Source organism: Oncorhynchus nerka, linkage group LG14 (genome assembly GCF_034236695.1).
Source record: "Oncorhynchus nerka isolate Pitt River linkage group LG14, Oner_Uvic_2.0, whole genome shotgun sequence".
In the NCBI taxonomy this organism is placed as follows: Eukaryota; Metazoa; Chordata; class Actinopteri; order Salmoniformes; family Salmonidae; genus Oncorhynchus; species Oncorhynchus nerka.
The window spans coordinates 23049829-23073348 of record NC_088409.1 but is presented as its reverse complement, the minus strand read 5'-3'; the positions used below and the strand labels follow the sequence as shown (position 1 = coordinate 23073348).

General features: G+C 45.4%; 3 protein-coding genes across 5 annotated transcripts; all 3 read right to left on the bottom strand.

Moving 5' to 3' along the window:
• Window positions 1–12096: 12096 nt before the first annotated feature.
• Window positions 12097–16906, bottom strand: LOC115124255 (growth hormone secretagogue receptor type 1-like). The gene is made up of 4 exons (XM_029653652.2): window positions 16817–16906; window positions 14929–15324; window positions 14265–14730; window positions 12097–14103 (listed from the first exon to the last, which is right to left on the bottom strand). The coding sequence occupies exons 2-4, from the start codon at window positions 15241–15243 to the stop codon at window positions 13823–13825; spliced, it is 1062 nt and encodes a 353-aa protein (XP_029509512.2). The 5' UTR covers window positions 15244–15324; window positions 16817–16906; the 3' UTR covers window positions 12097–13822.
• Window positions 16907–16991: 85 nt separating this feature from the next.
• Window positions 16992–19562, bottom strand: LOC115124256 (protein phosphatase 1 regulatory subunit 35-like). Of its 3 annotated transcripts, none has more exons than XM_029653653.2 (6): window positions 19218–19562; window positions 18496–18746; window positions 18213–18333; window positions 17750–17974; window positions 17462–17595; window positions 16992–17316 (listed from the first exon to the last, which is right to left on the bottom strand). In XM_029653653.2, exons 2-6 carry the CDS (start codon window positions 18697–18699, stop codon window positions 17146–17148), a joined length of 855 nt encoding a protein of 284 aa, XP_029509513.2. In that variant the 5' UTR covers window positions 18700–18746; window positions 19218–19562; the 3' UTR covers window positions 16992–17145. The 3 variants fall into 3 exon arrangements, with proteins under 3 accessions (XP_029509513.2, XP_029509517.2, XP_064883857.1); XM_029653657.2 differs by having other exon boundaries at window positions 16992–17281; window positions 19218–19559; XM_065027785.1 differs by lacking the exon at window positions 19218–19562 and adding an exon at window positions 18912–19210 and having other exon boundaries at window positions 16992–17281.
• Window positions 19563–20153: 591 nt separating this feature from the next.
• LOC115124252 (ictacalcin-like) lies at window positions 20154–22864 on the bottom strand. The gene is made up of 3 exons (XM_029653650.2): window positions 22760–22864; window positions 20988–21130; window positions 20154–20731 (listed from the first exon to the last, which is right to left on the bottom strand). Exons 2-3 carry the CDS (start codon window positions 21123–21125, stop codon window positions 20591–20593), a joined length of 279 nt encoding a protein of 92 aa, XP_029509510.1. The 5' UTR covers window positions 21126–21130; window positions 22760–22864; the 3' UTR covers window positions 20154–20590.
• Between the last annotated feature and the right edge of the window lie 656 nt (window positions 22865–23520).

Sequence of the window (23520 nt, the reverse complement as noted above, 5' to 3'; positions counted from 1 at the left end):
GACTTTCTGCTGTTGGGAAACCACATCAGTGTCTGACTTTCAGCTGTTGGGAAACCACATCAGTGTCTGACTTTCAGCTGTTGGGAAACCACATCAGTGTCTGACTTTCTGCTGTTGGGAAACCACATCAGTGTCTGACTTTCAGCTGTTGGGAAACCACATCAGTGTCTGACTTTCAGCTGTTGGGAAACCACATCAGTGTCTGACTTTCAGCTGTTGGGAAACCACATCAGTGTCTGACTTTCAGCTGTTGGGAAACCACATCAGTGTCTGACTTTCTGCTGTTGGGAAACCACATCAGTGTCTGACTTTCAGCTGTTGGGAAACCACATCAGTGTCTGACTTTCAGCTGTTGGGAAACCACATCAGTGTCTGACTTTCAGCTGTTGGGAAACCACATCAGTGTCTAACTTTCAGCTGTTGGGAAACCACATCAGTGTCTGACTTTCAGCTGTTGGGAAACCACATCAGTGTCTGACTTTCAGCTGTTGGGAAACCACATCAGTGTCTGACTTTCAGCTGTTGGGAAACCACATCAGTGTCTGACTTTCAGCTGTTGGGAAACCACATCAGTGTCTGACTTTCAGCTGTTGGGAAACCACATCAGTGTCTGACTTTCAGCTGTTGGGAAACCACATCAGTGTCTGACTTTCAGCTGTTGGGAAACCACATCAGTGTCTGACTTTCAGCTGTTGGGAAACCACATCAGTGTCTGACTTTCTGCTGTTGGGAAACCACATCAGTGTCTGACTTTCTGCTGTTGGGAAACCACATCAGTGTCTGACTTTCAGCTGTTGGGAAACCACATCAGTGTCTGACTTTCAGCTGTTGGGAAACCACATCAGTGTCTGACTTTCAGCTGTTGGGAAACCACATCAGTGTCTGACTTTCAGCTGTTGGGAAACCACATCAGTGTCTGACTTTCAGCTGTTGGGAAACCACATCAGTGTCTGACTTTCAGCTGTTGGGAAACCACATCAGTGTCTGACTTTCAGCTGTTGGGAAACCACATCAGTGTCTGACTTTCAGCTGTTGGGAAACCACATCAGTGTCTGACTTTCAGCTGTTGGGAAACCACATCAGTGTCTGACTTTCAGCTGTTGGGAAACCACATCAGTGTCTGACTTTCAGCTGTTGCTCTTGCTGTTGGGAAACCACATCAGTGTCTGACTTTCAGCTGTTGGGAAACCACATCAGTGTCTGACTTTCAGCTGTTGGGAAACCACATCAGTGTCTGACTTTCAGCTGTTGGGAAACCACATCAGTGTCTGACTTTCAGCTGTTGGGAAACCACATCAGTGTCTGACTTTCAGCTGTTGGGAAACCACATCAGTGTCTGACTTTCAGCTGTTGGGAAACCACATCAGTGTCTGACTTTCAGCTGTTGCTCTTGCTGTTGGGAAACCACATCAGTGTCTGACTTTCAGCTGTTGGGAAACCACATCAGTGTCTGACTTTCAGCTGTTGCTCTTGCTGTTGGGAAACCACATCAGTGTCTGACTTTCAGCTGTTGGGAAACCACATCAGTGTCTGACTTTCTGCTGTTGGGAAACCACATCAGTGTCTGACTTTCAGCTGTTGGGAAACCACATCAGTGTCTGACTTTCAGCTGTTGGGAAACCACATCAGTGTCTGACTTTCAGCTGTTGGGAAACCACATCAGTGTCTGACTTTCAGCTGTTGGGAAACCACATCAGTGTCTGACTTTCAGCTGTTGGGAAACCACATCAGTGTCTGACTTTCAGCTGTTGGGAAACCACATCAGTGTCTGACTTTCAGCTGTTGGGAAACCACATCAGTGTCTGACTTTCAGCTGTTGGTTGGGAAACCACATCAGTGTCTGACTTTCAGCTGTTGGGAAACCACATCAGTGTCTGACTTTCAGCTGTTGGGAAACCACATCAGTGTCTGACTTTCAGCTGTTGGGAAACCACATCAGTGTCTGACTTTCAGCTGTTGGGAAACCACATCAGTGTCTGACTTTCAGCTGTTGGGAAACCACATCAGTGTCTGACTTTCAGCTGTTGGGAAACCACATCAGTGTCTGACTTTCAGCTGTTGGGAAACCACATCAGTGTCTGACTTTCTGCTGTTGGGAAACCACATCAGTGTCTGACTTTCAGCTGTTGGGAAACCACATCAGTGTCTGACTTTCTGCTGTTGGGAAACCACATCAGTGTCTGACTTTCTGCTGTTGGGAAACCACATCAGTGTCTGACTTTCAGCTGTTGGGAAACCACATCAGTGTCTGACTTTCTGCTGTTGGGAAACCACATCAGTGTCTGACTTTCTGCTGTTGGGAAACCACATCAGTGTCTGACTTTCAGCTGTTGGGAAACCACATCAGTGTCTGACTTTCAGCTGTTGGGAAACCACATAAGTGTCTGACTTTCTGCTGTTGGGAAACCACATCAGTGTCTGACTTTCGGCTGTTGCTCTTGCTGTTGGGAAACCACATCAGTGTCTGACTTTCGGCTGTTGCTCTTGCTGTTGGGAAACCACATCAGTGTCTGACTTTCGGCTGTTGCTCTTGCTGTTGGGAAACCACATCAGTGTCTGACTTTCGGCTGTTGCTCTTGCTGTTGGGAAACCACATCAGTGTCTGACTTTCGGCTGTTGCAGACGCACCAACCTCACTCAACTTTTCTGCAGTCGGTTGCATCACTCAAACGAGCCCATTGAGATTGACACTGATTTCATTGATTCCCCTCTTCGTTCTTAATGCTATTGAAGAAACTACATGATAAAATACTTGGCAATCAGCTTCACATCCACATCTAGGAGCCTAAACAAAGGCATGATAAAAATGGCTAAGATAATTGGTTTATTCTAATGGAATTCGTTTATTCCTAATGGAATCGGTTTATTCCAAATGTGTAAAATAATTAATGAATCAACAAATGGAAATCCACCAATGGCATATTATCTTTTTAAGTCATTATTAAAACTTCTGAGAGTCACGATTGCTGAATAGTAAATTAGAACATACAATAGTTATTACAGCGACTGAAGCTTGTTTAACAAAAGAAAACTTCAAATACACAACCACAAGGCTCTCCAGAGGGTGGTGAGGTCTGCTCCGCCCACAACCACAAGGCTGTCCAAAGGGTGGTGAGGTCTGCTCCGTACACAACCACAAGGCTCTCCAGAGGGTGGAGAGGTCTGCTCCGCCCACAACCACAAGGCTGTCCAAAGGGTGGTGAGGTCTGCTCCGTACACAACCACAAGGCTCTCCAGAGGGTGGAGAGGTCTGCTCCGCCCACAACCACAAGGCTCTCCAGAGGGTAGTGAGGTCTGCTCCGCCCACAACCACAAGGCTCTCCAGAGGGTGGTGAGGTCTGCTCCGCCCACAACCGTAAGGCTCTCCAGAGGGTAGTGAGGTCTGCTCCGCCCACAACCACAAGGCTCTCCAGAGGGTGGTGAGGTCTGCTTGGCCCACAACCACAAGGCTCTCCAGAGGGTAGTGAGGTCTGCTTGGCCCACAACCACAAGGCTCTCCAGAGGGTAGTGAGGTCTGCTTGGCCCACAACCACAAGGCTCTCCAGAGGGTAGTGAGGTCTGCTCCGCCCACAACCACAAGGCTCTCCAGAGGGTAGTGAGGTCTGCTTGGCCCACAACCACAAGGCTCTCCAGAGGGTAGTGAGGTCTGCTTGGCTCACAACCACAAGGCTCTCCATAGGGTAGTGAGGTCTGCTTGGCCCACAACCACAAGGCTCTCCAGAGGGTAGTGAGGTCTGCTTGGCCCACAACCACAAGGCTCTCCAGAGGGTGGTGAGGTCTGCTCCGCCCACAACCGTAAGGCTCTCCAGAGGGTAGTGAGGTCTGCACAACGCATCACCGGGGGCAAACTACCTGCCCTCCAGGACACCTACACCACCCGATGTCACAGGAAGGCCATAAAGATCATCAAGGACAACAACCACCCGAGCCACTGCCTGTTCACCCCGCTATCATCCAGAAGGCGAGGTCAGTACAGGTGCATCAAAGCTGGGACCGAGAGACTGAAAAACAGCTTCTATCTCAAGGCCATCAGACTGTTAAACAGCCACCACTAATATTCAGTGGCTGCTGCCAAAATACTGACTCAACTCCAGCCACTTAAATAATGGAAAAATGTATGTAAAAAATGTATCACTAGCCACTGTAAACAATGCCACTTAATATAATGTTTACATACCCTACATTACTCATCTCATATGTATATACTGTACTCAATACCATCTACTGCATCTTTATGTAATACATGTATCACTAGCCACTTTAAACAATGCCACTTAATATAATGTTTACATACCCTACATTACTCATCTCATATGTATATACTGTACTCTATACCATCTACTGCATCTTTATGTAATACATGTATCACTAGCCACTTTAAACAATGCCACTTTTATATGTTTACATACCCTACATTACTCATCTCATATGTATATACTGTACTCGATACCATCTACTGCATCTTGCCTATGCCGTTCTGTACCATCACTCATTAATATATCTTTATGTACATATTCTTCATCCCTTTACACTTATGTGTATAAGGTAGTTGTTGTGAAATTGTTAGGTTAGATTACTCGTTGGATATTACTGCATTGTCGGAACTAGAAGCACAAGCATTTCGCTACACTCGCATTGACATATGCTAACCATGTGTATGTGACAAATAACATTTGATTTGATTTATGCGTGGGAATACTTGGGAACAGATTTCTTAAATTAAAATAACTTGGAGCAGATTTCCTGGTGTTTTTATTTCCTCGTCTTTTATGTTCAAGAATTAAAAATCCCCAACGTTTTTATTTGGGCTCAGAAAACTTGGGGGGACAAATAAAATCCCCCACGGGCTAAATTTGGGGAACCCTTCCCTAGACCAATTCCAATTGCTCTCCACACTGACCTCACCCACCTGGATAAGAGGAATACCTATGTGAGAATGCTGTTCATTGACTACAGCTCAGCATTCAACACCATTGTCCCTTCCAAGCTCATCACCAAGCTTAGGACTCTGGGTCTGAACACCTCCCTCTGCAACTGGATCCTGGACTTCCTGACCGACCGACCCCAGGTGCCGAGGAGAGGAAACATCACCTCTGCCACACTGACCCTCAACACTGGGGCCCCACAGGGGTGTGTGGTTAGTCCTCTCCTGTACTCCCTGTTCACCCACGACTGCGTGGCCAATCACGACTCCAACACCATCAAGTTTGCTGACGACACAATGGTGGTAGGCCTGATCACCGGCGACGATGAGTCAGCCTAAAGGGAGGAGGTCAGTGACCTGGCAGTGTGGTGACAGAGAATCAATCTCTCCCTCAACGTCAGTAAGACCAAGGTGCGGATCGTGGACTGCAGGAAACAGGGGGGCGAGCACGCCCCTATCCACATCGAAAGGGCTGCAGTGGAGCCCCGGTGTCCTAATCACAAGACTTAAAATGGTCCAAACACACACGCACAGTCATGAAGAAGGTGCTAAGTGCCTCTTCTCCCTCAGGAGGTTAAAACTGTTTTGCATGGGCCCTCAAATCCTTAAACAGTTCTACTGCTGTACCATTGATAGCGTCTTGACTGGCTGCATCACTGCCTAGTATGGACCGCAACAGTGGGTGGTGCGGACAGCTGAGTACATTACTGGGGCCGAGCTTCCTGCCATCCAGGACATTGATATCAGGTGTGGAAGGAAGGCCTGGAAAATCATTAAAGACTCCAGTCACCCAAGCCATAGACTATTCTCTCTGCTTCTGCACTGCAAGATGTACCAGTGCATCAAGTCTGACACCAACAGGCTCCTGAACAGCTTCTATCTCCAAGCAATACGACTGACAAATAGATGACAAAATAGCTACACGGACTATCTGAGTTAACCTTGTATCTTTATTGAGCGTTTATTTTTGCAATGTCTCTATGCACACTCACAGGGCCCTACACACTAACACACTGTCTCTATGCACACTCACAGGGCCCTACACACTAACACACTGTCTCTATGCACACTCACAGGGCCCTACACACTAACACACTGGCTCTATGCACACTCACAGGGCCCTACACACTAACACACTGTCTCTATGCACACTCACAGGGCCCTACACACTAACACACTGTCTCTATGCACACTCACAGGGCCCTACACACTAACACACTGTCTCTATGCACACTCACAGGGCCCTACACACTAACACACTGTCTTTACGCACACTCACAGGGCCCTACACACTAACACACATACACTCACTCACTCACTCCGTCATCTGCTCACTCACACATAATACGCACATACATTTATACTGACTCTACAAACCCCCACACCCACTCACATACAATCTGTTGCTACACTGTTTATGTTATATCTAGTTGCCTAGTCACCTTGCCCCTATACATATCTACCTCCATCACTCCAGTATCCCTGTCTCCTTACCCCTATACATATCTACCTCCATCACTCCAGTATCCCTGTCTCCTTACCCCTATACATATCTACCTCCATCACTCCAGTATCCCTGTCTCCTTACCCCTATACATATCTACCTCCATCACTCCAGTATCCCTGTCTCCTTACTCCTATACATATCTACCTCCATCACGCCAGCATCCCTGTCTCCTTACCCCTATACATATCTACCTCCATCACTCCAGTATCCCTGTCTCCTTACTCCTATACATATCTACCTCCATCACTCCAGTATCCCTGTCTCCTTACCCCTATACATATCTACCTCCATCACTCCAGTATCCCTGTCCCCTTACCCCTATACATATCTACCTCCATCACTCCAGTATCCCTGTCCCCTTACCCCTATACATATCTACCTCCATCACTCCAGTATCCCTGTCTCCTTACCCCTATACATATCTACCTCCATCACTCCAGTATCCCTGTCACCTTACCCCTATACATATCTACCTCCATCACTCCAGTATCCCTGTCTCCTTACCCCTATACATATCTACCTCCATCACTCCAGTGTCCCTGTCTCCTTACCCCTATACATATCTACCTCCATCACTCCAGTATCCCTGTCACCTACCCCTATACATATCTACCTCCATCACTCCAGTATCCCTGTCCCCTTACCCCTATACATATATACCTCCATCACTCCAGTATCCCTGTCACCTTACCCCTATACATATCTACCTCCATCACTCCAGTATCCCTGTCTCCTTACCCCTATACATATCTACCTCCATCACTCCAGTATCCCTGTCTCCTTACCCCTATACATATCTACCTCCATCACTCCAGTATCCCTGTCTCCTTACCCCTATACATATCTACCTCCATTACTCCAGTATCCCTGTCTCCTTACCCCTATACATATCTACCTCCATCACTCCAGTATCCCTGTCTCCTTACCCCTATACATATCTACCTCCATCACTCCAGTATCCCTGTCTCCTTACTCCTATACATATCTACCTCCATTACTCCAGTATCCCTGTCACCTTACCCCTATACATATCTACCTCCATTACTCCAGTATCCCTGTCTCCTTACCCCTATACATATCTCCACGAATTGCAAAAATCGCTGAAGTTGGAGACTTTTATCTCCCTCACCAACTTCAAACATCTGCTATCTGAGCAGCTAACCGATCGCTGCAGCTGTACATAGTCTATTGGTAAATAGCCCACCCATTTTCACCTACCTCATCCCCATACTGTTTTTATTTATTTACTTTTCTGCTCTTTTGCACACCAATATCTCTACCTGTACATGACCATCTGATCATTTATCACTCCAGTGTTAATCTGCAAAATTGTAATTATTCGCCTAACTCCTCATGCCTTTTGCACACAATGTATATAGACTCCCCTTTTTTTTCTACTGTGTTATTGACTTGTTAATTGTTTACTCCATGTGTAACTCTGTGTTGTCTGTTCACACTGCTATGCTTTATCTTGGCCAGGTCGCAGTTGCAAATGAGAACTTGTTCTCAACTATTCTACCTGGTTAAATAAAGGTGAAATAAAAAATTAATAAAAAAATCTACCTCCATCACTCCAGTATCCCTGTCACCTTACCCCTATACATATCTACCTCCATCACTCCAGTATCCCTGTCTCCTTACCCCTATACATATCTACCTCCATCACTCCAGTATCCCTGTCTCCTTACCCCTATACATATCTACCTCCATCACTCCAGTATCCCTGTCACCTTACCCCTATACATATCTACCTCCATCACTCCAGTATCCCTGTCACCTTACCCCTATACATATCTACCTCCATCACTCCAGTATCCCTGTCACCTTACCCCTATACATATCTACCTCCATCACTCCAGTATCCCTGTCTCCTTACCCCTATACATATCTACCTCCATCACTCCAGTATCCCTGTCACCTTACCCCTATACATATCTACCTCCATCACTCCAGTATCCCTGTCACCTTACCCCTATACATATCTACCTCCATCACTCCAGTATCCCTGTCACCTTACCCCTATACATATCTACCTCCATCACTCCAGTATCCCTGTCTCCTTACCCCTATACATATCTACCTCCATCACTCCAGTGTCCCTGTCTCCTTACCCCTATACATATCTACCTCCATCACTCCAGTATCCCTGTCACCTACCCCTATACATATCTACCTCCATCACTCCAGTATCCCTGTCACCTTACCCCTATACATATCTACCTCCATCACTCCAGTATCCCTGTCTCCTTACCCCTATACATATCTACCTCCATCACTCCAGTATCCCTGTCTCCTTACTCCTATACATATCTACCTCCATTACTCCAGTATCCCTGTCACCTTACCCCTACACATATCTACCTCCATCACTCCAGTATCCCTGTCTCCTTACCCCTATACATATCTACCTCCATCACTCCAGTATCCCTGTCTCCTTACCCCTATACATATCTACCTCCATCACTCCAGTATCCCTGCACATTTTAAATATGGCATTAAAACTGACCCTGTATATAATATGCTTACTTACTTATTGTGTTCTTATTTCTCATGTGTTTTTTCTAGTATTACATTGTTATTGATTATTGCATTGTTGGGTTTTGAGTTTGCAATAAAGTAATGTCACTGTACTTGAGCATGTGACATTAAAACTTGAAATGTAGCTGTGAAGTTCCAAGGTTACAGGGCCTTCACAGGTCAGATTCTAAGAGGGTGGTCACTCCAGTAATTATTGATGTATGGCAAGACTTGTGTGTGAATGTGTGTAGCTGTGAAGTTCCAAGGTTACAGGGGCCTTCACAGGTCAGATTCTAAGAGGGTGGTCACTCCAGTAATTATTGATGTATGGCAAGACTTGTGTGTGAATGTGTGTAGCTGTGAAGTTCCAAGGTTACAGGGGCCTTCACAGGTCAGATTCTAAGAGGGTGGTCACTCCAGTAATTATTGATGTATGGCAAGACTTGTGTGTGAATGTGTGTAGGTGTGTGTTCTCATTTGGATCTATCCCCCTCATTTACTGCCTTAAAAAAACATCACTGATATTGCTGACTTGCTTAAACAGATGTGGTTTCTACTGATATTTGAGATGTACAGTACAAGCTATGGCATACGGGGACGACTGTCACGGCTCCCCCCATGTCTTTTTGTGAAATTGGTTTTGTTACGTGTTTCGTGTGTACGCGCCAGGCTGGGTTTTTCCCCGTTATTCAGTAGTATTTCCACGAAGGATGTTTATTGTAAACATTTGCTCATTTTTTTGTGACTGTTTCGCACCTTACACTTTTACCTTTGGCTGGAGGTTGATGCAGTGGTGTCTGTCTGTTTTATTGCCTCGGCCTAAATAAAGTGTGCGCCTGTTCACAACTCTCTGCTCTCCTGCACCTGACTTCTCCACCAGTAGCGCACACCTTGACAACGACAAGCGGATAAAGCAATCCGTTACTTCGATTAAGACATTCATGAGCGAGCTAGGACGGCGTGGTCAACATACCTATTTGTTAAGCAGTTTTGAAATGTACAGTAACATAATTCAGAACATGGGCTGTTCTTACAGTGTACTACTATCAGGAGCACTGTCAAGCTATACACAAAACGTTTGCAAACAAGCACACACCGGCCACGAACGATGTGTTTACAATACCGCGTTGGTGAAAACAGACTACTAACAGCTTACTACACAACATACACTTATGTATACTAGTATTACTTTCTTAGCTACAGTATACATATCTCTCTGACATCTTACATCATTTATGAAGCAGCATAAGACATTTTTGGAAAGTGGCGCACTGGTCCTTCGTGGGCAAATGTTATCATCAAAGAGAAAGATGCTGGATTTACAATTCCGAGTTGAATGACCTTTCAAAATGTATTATTCCCGACTTCCCAGTTGCAATACTTGCAGTTAGTCACTGTCACCGATTCCTTACAAACCACTCATTGTTGAATTTGCGATCTCCAAATTGTTGTGTAATGTTTATGTCCAATGGCCGATGAGCACCGATATGTTTTATCTATATTTCTCTTCATTATTTCTGTTCATAAAAAAGATTTACCAGTAGACTTGATTCATGATGATGACTCCAAGCTAAGATTGTGAAAGTAAGACGTTGTCATGATCAGTCCAATCAAAGCTACTGTACAAATAACGTGATTTGACGTCATTTCTGTGGCCAATGACCGTGAGCCTTCTTGAAAGGGCACTTCTAATGTAATGCTATGCAGCACACAGAGGGCTCACATTATTGATGTCTACACTTACTAAATCAAATCAAATGTATTTGTCACATACACATGGTTAGCAGATGTTAATGCGAGTGTAGCGAAATGCTTGTGCTTCTAGTTCCGACAATGCAGTAATAACCAACGAGTAATCTAACCTAACAATTCCAAAACTACTACCTTATACACACAAGTGTAAAGGGATAAAGAATATGTACATAAATATATATGAATGAGTGATGGTACAGAACGGAATAGGCAAGATGCAGTAGATGGTATCGAGTACAGTATATACATATGAGATGAGTAATGTAGAGTATGGAAACAAAGTGGCATAGTTTAAAGTGGCTAGTGATACATGTATTACATAAAGATGCAGTAGATTATATAGAGTACAGTATATACATATGAGATGAGTAATGTAGGGTATGTAAACATTATATTAATTAGCATTGTTTAAAGTGGCTAGTGATATATTTTACATCCATTTCCATCAATTCCCATACTAAAGGCGGGTGCAATGCTGAGCGAATCACTATTTTCTGCTGGCCTGCCCCACCACTACAGAAAGGACTGAGCTAGGCTGAAACACCTGCATTTTGGAGCTACCTGTTTGTATGCGGCTTTATTAACTCAATTCTATGTATATATTTTTTTTTACATTGTTTGCAAACTTATATGACGCGTATTAAAACCAAAATAACATGCAAAACAGACAAGCCCGGCTTAGACCCACCTGCCCTGAATGACGGGTCGCCACTGCTCATGATTGATGTCCTGTAACAGGCCCTCAACAGGTTTACTAATGTACAATTTAGATATATTTGGTTGTTTTCGTTGCATAACATTTAGAAATGGTTCCTTTTCAGGTTTAGAAAAAGTTACTTAAATGCCAAATCCTGTTCGTATAAGCTGGTAGTATAGTTTGACTACCACCACTGATTTTCATATGCTAAGTTGTTCTTTAACTGCAATGCAGTTGATTGGTGACGATGATATGTGTTGGGCTTGACATCCAGACAAGTATTATGTTCTGATTTCTACCACAACATAGTGTAAAATACACATATAAACAATAGCCTAAATGTCAACTCATTTTGCTGGGGGACAATGTATTTCCATTGGCCTGATACCACATTTATCAGCTCTCCTCCTGAGAGGTATAGTACAATGGAAGCAGGAAGAATAGCAGAGCTAGAAGACAAGTGTGCCATGATGGTGCTAGGCAGGTAGAGGGGGATGGATGGGCTGAATAGGAACTCTACTCTGAAACACAGAGCCCAAGATACACACAATATAAAGACACATTTCATTTACATCATTTACATTTAAGTCATTTAGCAGACGCTCTAGAGTAATTCAGATTCTTTCATTCTCTCTCTCCATCATGGCAGGTTGAGCGAGTCTGTCATGAAAGAAAGTGAATCAAATGAAGAGTGCAGAGTTTATTATCAGTCAAATGTTTTATTTAGATTAGATGTAACACATTCAAAAATGTACATCAATACAAAATACTCAAATGGGGACTGAATATGTTGTACTGTGATGTGAAAAAAAGGGACTTTTTTTTAAATAAAAAAAATATACTTTGCTGTGATATTCAGATCTGAGCCTGGTGGTTTGCAGTAGCCACTGGTGTCCTTGTCTCCCTTGTTAATTGATGCCACTGATTTATTAGAATGTGTGGCTCCCAAGAGCTTCCCAGGAGCTGTGTGAGTGGGGTGGGTGGGCTTGCAGGTGTCAAGTCTGCTAAATGAGTCAGTCTGTGATGAGACAGAGTGGAACTCTGAGCACGCTGTCAACTCAAAGGCTGCAACCTCCTACTGCTACACACACACACACACACCTTACATCCCTCCCTCCCTCACATTAACCAATAATCCCAGTAACCCCCTCTAATCAATCTCCCAACCCGCCAATATTCCCCAGGGGCCATTCTTACCATCACTAGTCACCATGGTGACACACACACACACGCACACACACAGACGCATGCACACACACACACACCAGAGCTAAAGTACCACAAAGACAAAAGGCTGGAATTACAGTTTTTTACACATCACTCTGAGAACACACACACCTTCAGGGGTTTAGAACCAACAGTCATCAAAATGGAAAATATATATGAATCAAATATTATACAATAAATCTGACAGTATGTCTCACTAAAGACAATGTGCCTCTAAACAAAGTCTTATTCCTCCATCCATCTCCAAGGTTTTCTGTGTGTGTGTGTGTGTGTGTCCGTGAGTTACAGAGTGGTGGTAGAGTGTTGTGAGGTGAGTGGGGGGTGGTGGGAGCGGGGTGTGTGTGAATTACAGGGTGGTGGTAGAGTGTTGTGGGGTGGTGGGAGCGGGGTGTGTGTGAGTTACAGGGTGGTGGTAGAGTGTTGTGGCGTGGGTGGGGGGTGGTGGGAGCGGGGTGTGTGTGAGTTACAGGGTGGTAGTAGAGTGTTGTGGGGTGAGTGGGGGGTGGTGGGGGTGGGGTGTGTGTGAGTTACAGGGTGGTGGTAGAGTGTTGTGGCGTGGGTGGGGGGTGGTGGGAGAGGGGTGTGTGTGAGTTACAGGGTGGTGGTAGAGTGTTGTGGGGGTGGTGGGAGAGGGGTGTGTGTGAATTACAGGGTGGTGGTAGAGTGTTGTGGCGTGGGTGGGGGTGGTGGGAGCGGGGTGTGTGTGAATTACAGGGTGGTGGTAGAGTGTTGTGGCATGGGTGGGGGTGGTGGGAGAGGGGTGTGTGTGAGTTACAGGGTGGTGGTAGAGTGTTGTGGGGGGTGGTGGGAGAGGGGTGTGTGTGAGTTACAGGGTGGTGGTAGAGTGTTGTGGGGGGTGGTGGGAGCGGGGTGTGTGTGAGTTACAGGGTGGTGGTAGAGTGTTGTGGGGTGAGTGGGGGGTGGTGGGAGAGGGGTGTGTGTGAGTTACAGGGTGGTGGTAGAGTGTTGTGGGGTGAGTGGGGGTGGTGGGAGCGGGGTGTGTGTGAGTTACAGGGTGGTGGTAGAGTGTTGTGAGGTGAGTGGGGGTGGTGGGAGCGGGGTGTGTGTGAGTTACAGGGTGGTGGTAGAGTGTTGTGGCGTGGGTGGGGGTGGTGGGAGCGGGGTGTGTGTGAGTTACAGGGTGGTAGTAGAGTGTTGTGGCGTGGGTGGGGGGTGGTGGGAGCGGGGTGTGTGTGAGTTACAGGGTGGTAGTAGAGTGTTGTGGCGTGGGTGGGGGGTGGTGGGAGCGGGGTGTGTGTGAGCGCAGCAGGCTGCGGACAGCGTGGCGGTAGCGTGCTGACATGGTGTTGTAGAGGATAGGGTTGACAGCAGCACTGAGGTAGAACAACACAAAGGAGACCAGGTTAAAGTACTGAGAGATGTAGTACATATCAGCGCTGGAGCCCAGAGTCACAGAGAACAACTTCCGACCAACGTGGAATGGCAGCCAACACAGAACAAACGCCAGCACGATCATCCCTAGAGAGAGAGGAGAATATGGGATGGAGCGACAGAAAGAGTTGACATTAGAACTCATTATTAGTGTATGTGTGATATAGTTGGTTCACAATAGCTGCTTGCTGAGGCCCAAACCAGTAAATCAAAGTAACTTTAAAATAGAGACTCTCTCACAGCCTCACCGAGCATCTTGATGGTGTGTCGCTGGGCGCGGTCTCGGCTGCTGCGTTGTGGGCGGAGCCAAAGCTTCCTGCCGATCAGGCCATACACAACTCCCAGAATGCCCAGCGGCACCAGGAAGTAGAGGTTGGAGAGCCACATCATGGCCCCCAGCAGGCCTGAGGAGACGGCGTAGTCCGTACAGCGACACTCGCTCTCCCCCTCACCTCCCCCCAGCTCCTCTACCCCTACCATAGCAAACACCGGCCCAGCGCTGATCACGGCCACAACCCACAGGCAGCCAATGAGAGTACGGACGCGGGTCCGTGTGACCAGGGTCTTGGCTGTGAGTGGTCGACAGACAGCGAGGTAGCGCTCCAGAGAAAGGGCGGTGATGTGGAGGATGGAGGAGTAGGTACAACTCTCACTGATGAACACACTCAGCTTACACACTGCATCACCCAGATCCCAGGGCCGGAACCTCCACAGCTAGAGGGACGGACACACAGATAGGTTACACACACACAACCCAGCTCAGACACTATATCGTCTAACCCCCAGGGCCAGAACCTCCACAGCTAGAGGGACGGACACACAGATAGGTTACACACACACAACCCAGCTCAGACACTATATCGTCTAACCCCCAGGGCCAGAACCTCCACAGCTAGCGAGACTCCCCCTTACCTTGTAGTACAGATCTAAAGGCATCAGAAGCAGTATGAGGAGGTCGGAGACGGCCATACTACTCAGGTAGAGGTAGGTGGTGCTTCTCAGGTGTGGCCGGAGCCAAACTACCAGGATGGTTAACATATTTCCTGTGATGCCCAGGGCCAGCAGCAGCACACACACGGCTGTCACACACACCAGCTCAGCCCCACTGAAGTCCTCCCATTCCCAGTCAGTCTGGTCACTCTGGTTCCCACAGTCCTCCAGACAGCCAGACCCTAGCACACAATCCTCTGAACAGCTGCTCCCACTGCCCAGCGCTGACACGTCCATGGTCAGAGAGAGATGCCCGGGTCTCAGAGACTGGGGTGTGTGCGTGAGAGAGAGAGGTGAGCTGAGATGGTACAAGCGTGCCTGTGTGTGAGAGAGAGAGAAAGTGTGGATGGTCTATATCACCCAGGTTACAGCACAGGGTGACGTAGGCTGATGGATTCTAACTGGAGATGTAAAACACAACACATCTAGGAGATGTAAAACACAACACATCTATGAGATGTAAAACACAACACATCTATGAGATGAAAAACAACACATCTAGGAGATGTAAAACACAACACATCTATGAGATGTAAAACACAACACATCTATGAGATGTAAAACACAACACATCTATGAGATGAAAAACACAACACATCTATGAGATGAAAAACAACACATCTAGGAGATGTAAAACACAACACATCTATGAGATGTAAAACGCAACACATCTAGGAGATGTAAAACACAACACATCTATGAGATGAAAAACAACACATCTAGGAGATGTAAAACACAACACATCTATGAGATGTAAAACAACACATCTAGGAGATGTAAAACACAACACATCTATGAGATGTAAAACACATCTAGGAGATGTAAAACACAACACATCTATGAGATGTAAAACACATCTATGAGATGTAAAACACAACACATCTATGAGATGTAAAACACAACACATCTATGAGATGTAAAACAACACATCTAGGAGATGTAAAACACAACACATCTATGAGATGTAAAACACAACACATCTATGAGATGTAAAACAACACATCTATGAGATGTAAAACAACACATCTAGGAGATGTAAAACAACACATCTAGGAGATGTAAAACACAACACATCTAGGAGATGTAAAACACAACACATCTATGAGATGTAAAACACAACACATCTATGAGATGTAAAACACAACACATCTATGAGATGTAAAACAACACATCTATGAGATGTAAAACACAACACATCTAGGAGATGTAAAACACAACACATCTATGAGATGTAAAACGCAACACATCTATGAGATGTAAAACACAACACATCTATGAGATGTAAAACACAACACATCTATGAGATGTAAAACACAACACATCTATGAGATGTAAAACGCAACACATCTAGGAGATGTAAAACACAACACATCTAGGAGATATAAAACAACATATCTAGGTGATGTGGGCTCAATTCCATTTCAATTTAGTTAATCTTGGAGATGGAGTTTTTTTACTGTCGTTTTTTTATTTATCTATTGTTCACCTAATACCTATTTTTTACTTAAAAATGGCACTGTTGGTTAGGGCCGGTAAGTAAGCATTTCACTGTAAGGTTTACACCTGTTGTATTCGGCGCACGTGACAAGCAAACTTGGATTTGATAATGCCTTTGTGCTTGTTTTGATTACATAAATGCTTCGGCATTTATCCTCAAACCCATACATGTCCCCATAGGTGGCTTTGGCCAACAAGCCATGGCAGAGTTAGCTTCCGTTAGTGTCTACAAGAGACACCATTACTATTGCCCTCTATACCCCTGTTACAAACAGTACACACCCAGCAGTGTGAATTGAAGTTGTGTACTCACCTTGCAGCCGTCTTCGATCCCTGGACAATCTCTCCCTCACCTCTTCATCCCTCTACCACCTCTACCTCCTCCCTTGCTCTCCAACACCCACAACTCGTACACGCATGCAAGCAAGCACAAACGAAACGAAGGCTCAAGCACACACGCAAGCAGTAAAGATCGCTCATCAACATGATACAGGTTCATTCCTTTAATATCTTAAATTAGTATAAAATATCATATTTATATCTGAGAATGACGGAGGTAGGGAGGGAAAGAAGGGATAATGCTCTTCTTAAGTTTTGGGACAGGGCCTTTCAGTCTAGAGGTTCAGAGTAAGTGTGTGTGTGTCAGGGTCCAGCCTCCCAGCATGTGTGTCTGTGGTAGAGGTCGAAGGTTGTGTCTGCGGGGCGTGGGATGGGCTGGGGGCGTGGTATGGTAATCTCCTCCCCTGGTAGGAGGGGCTTCTCTCGCAGCAGATCCCCCCTGAAGAAAACCTGCAGGTCAGGACTGTCCTCTTTCTGCTCTCACACACACACGGATTACAAATACAGTTATGGACCAGTTGCAGGTCATGAGTGATTTCGCTCTACACACACTTTTATTTACATATTACTTACACACACACGTAAATGTAATCAGATGGGGTCAGTGAGAGGGACTTGCCTTGTTGCCATGGCTGCATGTGGGCGAGACCAGCTGAAGCCTGTCACGTAGAGCCTGGCTGATAAGCTCCTCCTCCTCCACATTCACACTGACCAATGCCCTGTAGAGGTGCTGGGATGGAGGGACGTTCACCCCTATAGACAAAGACAGGACATACACTTAGTTAGTGTGTGGTGTGTGTTTATATCTGCATGTGGGTGTTCTGTGTATGTTTCTGTGTGTGTTTATATCTGCATGTGGGTGTTCTGTGTGTGTTAATGTCGGCATGTGTGTGTTTCTGTGTGCTACCCTCTGTAGCCCGGGCGCTGATGCTGTTCTTGGTTCTGTCTGACTTCTGTAGTTGCTCCTGCACGGCCTTCTGGGAGTTAAACTCTGCCCCTGCCACGTTATCTAGCTCAGCCCTCAGAGCCAGAGTAGTATTTAACTCCGTCCCTTCAGGGAGGCTGCCACCCCTCTCCTCAAAGGGAGCCTCCTCATTGGTTTCTGACCTTGCCATCCAACGCAGTTCTCCACCTATGTGAGGAATACAGGAAGAGATATTGACCAGTTCTCTGCTCAGACATTGCTGACTCATGCCAGATCTTATAACACCTGGATAGGTATTTCATGTATCAGCCTAACCACATTACGTTATAGCAATCTGGTGCGACGGCACAGTCCATGACGTAGCACACAACCATTGGTTGATGCATGCAACTCCTGTGCAGGGGAACATGAGTACATCAGACTCTAGACCAGGAGGGTTAGTTACCATGGAGTCTTTTCCCCTTTGAGTAACTGCTGGAGTGTCCAGGGCATTGCCAAGGTGGAGGGTCTTTGCTAGGCTCTGCTATCACCGTGACAACCACAGGCTCCTCGGAGGCAAATCGCACCTGTAGAGTCAGGGGCACACACTTCAGTGATGTCTCTCCAAAAACACAGACCGACACACACAGATCTCTCATCATTTCTACGGCTGTCTTGACAACTGAGAAAAGCACCATCTGTGACTGTCCGTCAGTGTGTGTGTGTGTGTATATATGTGTCAGACTGACCTGCCGGTGGCTGCGTCCTCTCAGCAGGCTAGCCGGGTTGGGCCGTGGCGGGTCTGGGCTGAGGGGGAGAGACAGGTCCAGTTCCGGGCACCGCAGGAGGCTAGCGGGGACCAGGGGCACCGGGGCAGGCAGGGGGACCAGCCAGATGTCTGGGTCACTGCACCCTGCTAGAGGACGCTGCTGCAGGGGACCTACTCTGGTCATCTTAGGTCACCAGTCTGGGTCTTTATCTTTAGGTGAAGGCTCTGTTACTGATGTTAGGTAAGATACAAGGCAAAGGCAGTCAATGCCCAGAATATTTTGTATGGTTCTGAATGGCAGTTACATTATCACTTTGCCGAACACCCCCTAACCTAACCTTTTTGATGGAGCAAACTGAACATATTTTGAGTCCTATGCCCAACCCAGTCCCTTACCATTGTTGGATCTGTAGTGTAGGTTGAATAACGTTAACTTTACACTTCCAACCAGATATGACGATGTGACGTTATCTAGCTAACGTTAGATCTCTGGCTAGATTCCATTCAGTGGGAGCTTTCAGCACACAGCCAGCTAGCTAGCTAACGACGACAGCAGACATGCTAGAGAGTTCACCAGTCAGTTAGCCAGCTAACTGTACTTGTTGTACTACTAGCCAGCTAACGTTATAGGGTTTGTTTGGCTAATTAGCTAGCTAACGTTAACTAAAGCTATGCAAATTCAATCATGTCATTTATTCTTACTGTTATGAGGAAGCGCCCCGAATGACAGCTCACGCGTTTCTTGTAGTTTTCACTATTAATACATGAGATTAGATTAACTCTATTTAGCAGGATCTGCTCAATTTTGAAATTCCCTCCACTGGCGCCGCCATAACACCTTCTACAGAACAAAACAATCACACTTCCGGTTTCTTCGTTAGTAGGAAATTATACAATGGGCCCCCTTGGCTTGCATGTTACGTTGCGTGTGCTTGTGTAAATGGTGGGCTCTACGGCAGATTTAATCTAAGACTAGGCGATTGCTGGACTACGGCTAATCTTAAATTTCATCTTCAGTATTGTCCAATATGTTCTCTATGGAGACCTGCGATACAGTATCATTATTTGGATATTATCTTTGTTTCATGTTGCTGGGTAGGATGCTTCATCTTGGAGATGGTTCTTTATGAAGACCTGCGATACGGTATCATTATTTGGATATTATCTTTGTTGTTTCATGTTGCTGGGTAGGAGGCTTCATCTTGGAGATGGTTCTCTATGGAGACCTGTGATACAGTATCATTATTGGGATATTATCTTTGTTGTTTCATGTTGCTGGGTAGGAGGCTTCATCTTGGAGATGGTTCTATATGTGGCTCTATTTAACCTTCACAGTAACAGTTGACTTCCTGTATTCTTACTGCCTCTGGAGTAGATAACAATATTTTGACGTATTTAAGTAGTCAAATATAGGGTATGCCTTAAACCCCTAATTTAATTTAATGTTTTGGGTTACGTTGACATAATCAACTATTTTATTATTTCACCCGGTGTCTGAAAACAAAGGTTCATGTTTGATTCATGTTGCTTGCTATATCCTATTTAGGACATACACAGCCAATTACACATACACAAACACAATCACACATGCACAAACACACACACACCTGCACAAATGATAAGTCAGCTTCTTCCAAACATATTAAAATTGTTTATTTCGTTTTTCACTTTAAACAAACCAAAGGCGGCAAGGTAGCCTAGTGGTTAGCGAGTTGGACTAGTAACCGAAAGGTTGCAAGTTCAAATCCCCGAGCTGACAAGGTACAAATATGTCATTCTGCCCCTGAACAGGCAGTTAACCCACTGTTCCTACCCTGTCATTGAAAATAAGAATTTGTTCTTAACTGACTTGCCTAGTTAAGTAAAAAGAGCTTCCTCTCCATCTCTTGAGATTGTAGTGTCTGTGTCCTTCACCTGTCTGTGTGTATAATCAACCCAACCCTTTTTTTGTGTATGTGTGTAAACCTGCATCTCTGTCCCTCTGAACCTGCATTGAGGATCTTGCTAATCTTATCATGAATTCACTCATGGAGCAAGAGCTGCTGTTCTGTGGAGAGTGGGCAGGGGGAGCTGTTTCACTTCTTGGTGAAGAACTCATTGCACATCATGGTCAGGCATGCCACCAGTGTGACGTACTCCTGGAAGTCCACAATGCCATCTGAGTTAGCGTCCAGATCTTTGAAGATCTTGTCAACCTTTGCCTGGTCAGTGTTTTTCTGTTATAATGATCAGAGAGAGAGAAAGGTAATGGGTGAGACTTTGATTTCAGCAGTTCAAACTAGAATCCATACAGTCGTTATGTGTTTATAAAGGTGTGAGAGATTAAGTTATTCTATTGGATGAGGTGGGTCATGTGTTTGTGATGTTCCAAGCAATTCAATATTTCAATAGTGTCCGTCTTTAGCAGTATTGTATTTGGTCGTGCTGCTAATAAAGCATGATTGAACTGAACTGTTCCTAGGATCCACTCACCCCCATGATCTCTCCAAGCTCAGCGTTGAGCAGATCTTTGAGTTCTCCCTTGCTCAGGGTCGTCTTGTCGCCCTCCTTGCCAGAGTACTTGTGGAAGGCTGAGATGAGCAATGCCATACCCTGCTGGACCTGTGACATGGTGACTACAACACACACACACACACAGACAGAGACAGAGAGAGAATGGAGGTACAAATTTAGGTTATTAATTTACAGTATTATCAATTCAAATCTATGTTATCTTACATCCGGGTCACCACTCCATAAATGTCTGGGAAATAAAGTCATGTTGGCACTGGTTAATCATGTTTAAACATAAGGTTCAGGTTGAATAGAGGGTTTAAAGAATATTAACGGTTGTTGCACACAAAGCAAAGACTTAACTACACACACACCACACCCCACTACTGCAAACAGGTTCTACATCTCTACCACAAAGGGAGAAAGAGAAAGAGAGGGGGAGGAGAGATGGAGAACAACGCAACAGAGGCAATTAGAGAGGGAGAGAGGTGGAGAGATGGAGACATAGGGAGAGAGGCGGCGAGAGAAGGAAGAGAGAGAGAGGCGGATATGGAGGGGAGAAAGGAAGAGAAGAGGGGGCTGAGTTGTTTAAACACAAACAGACATGGCTCTAGCCAACGCCCTTGCATGTCTATCTCATTAACTCTGGGGGATTTTAAGGAGAGAAAGATAGAAGTATATATATATATATAGAGAGAGAGGGACAGACACAGACAAAAAGACAGATTGTAGGAAATTGGTGGGCAGGCAGAAAGGCGCGCTGGTAATTTCAGGCAAACGATAACATAGAAATCCCAGCACCTCCCCCATCCCTCACCTGTCTCCACCCTCTTTCTATCTAGTTTGCTTAAGGTGTGTCTCTTCACTCTGTCCCTTCACATATCTCGCCACTATGTAGGGAGGTTGCTCTCTCTCTTCTCTCTTTCTCTGCCTACTCGTAGTCAAGGTGGTGTGAAGCTTCTGAGTTTAAGGAAACGTCTGTAATGTAAATCTCTCATTTAGCTGACCCTCCTCTCCAGTGTGAATGGCAGTAAGTGCGGTCAAATAAGGACGTTAAGGCAACCATACAGTACGAACATGGTAAGCACAACATTATAGTTGTAAGGAACAACCCCAGTCACTGTGGTGGACTCCACTGATCTCTCTCTGAGTCACTGTCAGCTGCCCCAGGACCAGCAGGCATCCAACCAGACACACCTTCTTACCACCCCTCTGACTGCCCATCTGATAACTAGAAACACTCTACTCACAGAATGGTCAGAGCGAGGGGAGAGAGAGTTTATGGTAAGGACAGAGAGAGCAGAAGAGAGAGGGGGGGTGTGGAGGATAGAAAGAGGTAGTGTTCTGCACTATGGAAGGATTGAGGGAGGAAGAGAGAGAGGGGAGGAGGAGGAGGAAGAGAAGAGAGATTCTTTCATCTAAACTGCGTAGTGCTCTGAGTAGCAGCCACACGTTTGAATGGAAAGGCAGACAGAGTTACGCCTCCGCAGAGCTTGGCTCAAGATCATAAACAGTGTGGACAGGCGCTTACTAACTGTTGCAAAGCACACCCTGAAGTCATTCATACTTTTGCAGTCAAGTATAAAACATTAAACTACACACAATTAGAAATAAATGTTGTAAACCACCAGATGAGAAAGTATAATTTGGCACATCTAACACATCATAAATAAACACAGCTAAAACAAACTGAAGGTTTTTATCAGCGAGGCACTCAGGTACATGTTTTACTAGGTTTAGTTTTCACTCACCGAAGTTGTGCGAGGAGTTGGACAGTCAGAGAAAGAGAGAGAGAGGGAGTGAGGAAGAGAGGGATGGGCTGTTGGTTTTAAACATTGATTACCACACCCCACTCTCCCCTCCCCTTTCCTCTCCTTGTCCCTCTTTATCTGATGGAAATGGAAACTGCAATGTTCTGTTCTCTTCTTCATGTGAACTAGTTACTGAACGAATTATAATAGGCATATATATTATCTAAAGTTAATAATTACTTCACATGAATGTATCACCATTGTAACCAATCCACCATTTTGCTCTGGTTCTTCCTGGACTTCCCCTACAAAAAAACAACAACAGAAAACATACAGAGAGGAGAAATCCCTGCATATGTCTAATGTCTTTGAATGAGCGTAAATACCTCTTATTCTGACTGGAGTTATTCATTTTACAACTTTTTAGTTAAGAAGAATGTGGTAAAACTGCAGCGTTCTCCAAACTGGCCAAGCTAACCTGTAGGGCTACCTTATTGGCTGACTGGCTCCATACACCCCTCAGGGAAATTGTGAACATTAATATTCTAAAGTAGAAAATCAAACTTTTTATTTATTTTTATTGAGGTTTTGATTGAATATATAAATCAAACCAAAGTTTATTTGTCACATGCGCCGAATACCACAGGTGTAGACCTTACAGTGAAATGCTTACTTACAGGCTCTAACCAATAGTGCAAAAAAGGTATTAGGTGAACAATAGGTAAGTAACGAAATAAAAACAACAGTAAAAAGACAGTGAA

What these genes read in the sequence shown, in the direction of transcription:
- LOC115124252 (XM_029653650.2), bottom strand. Translation starts at nt 21,125, where the DNA reads ATGTCACAGGTCCAGCAGGGTATGGCATTGCTCATCTCAGCCTTCCAC. An exon ending in AGCTTGGAGAGATCATGGGG is followed by an intron (nt 20,732 to 20,987) that starts GTGAGTGGATCC and finishes TCATTATAACAG; the next exon opens with AAAAACACTGACCAGGCAAA.
- LOC115124255 (XM_029653652.2), bottom strand. Translation starts at nt 15,243, where the DNA reads ATGGACGTGTCAGCGCTGGGCAGTGGGAGCAGCTGTTCAGAGGATTGT. An exon ending in CTTTAGATCTGTACTACAAG is followed by an intron (nt 14,731 to 14,928) that starts GTAAGGGGGAGT and finishes CCGTCCCTCTAG; the next exon opens with CTGTGGAGGTTCCGGCCCTG. An exon ending in ACACACCATCAAGATGCTCG is followed by an intron (nt 14,104 to 14,264) that starts GTGAGGCTGTGA and finishes CTCTCTCTCTAG; the next exon opens with GGATGATCGTGCTGGCGTTT.
- LOC115124256 (XM_029653653.2), bottom strand. Translation starts at nt 18,699, where the DNA reads ATGACCAGAGTAGGTCCCCTGCAGCAGCGTCCTCTAGCAGGGTGCAGT. An exon ending in AAAGGGGAAAAGACTCCATG is followed by an intron (nt 17,975 to 18,212) that starts GTAACTAACCCT and finishes TTCCTCACATAG; the next exon opens with GTGGAGAACTGCGTTGGATG. An exon ending in CATGCAGCCATGGCAACAAG is followed by an intron (nt 17,317 to 17,461) that starts GCAAGTCCCTCT and finishes GTGTGAGAGCAG; the next exon opens with AAAGAGGACAGTCCTGACCT.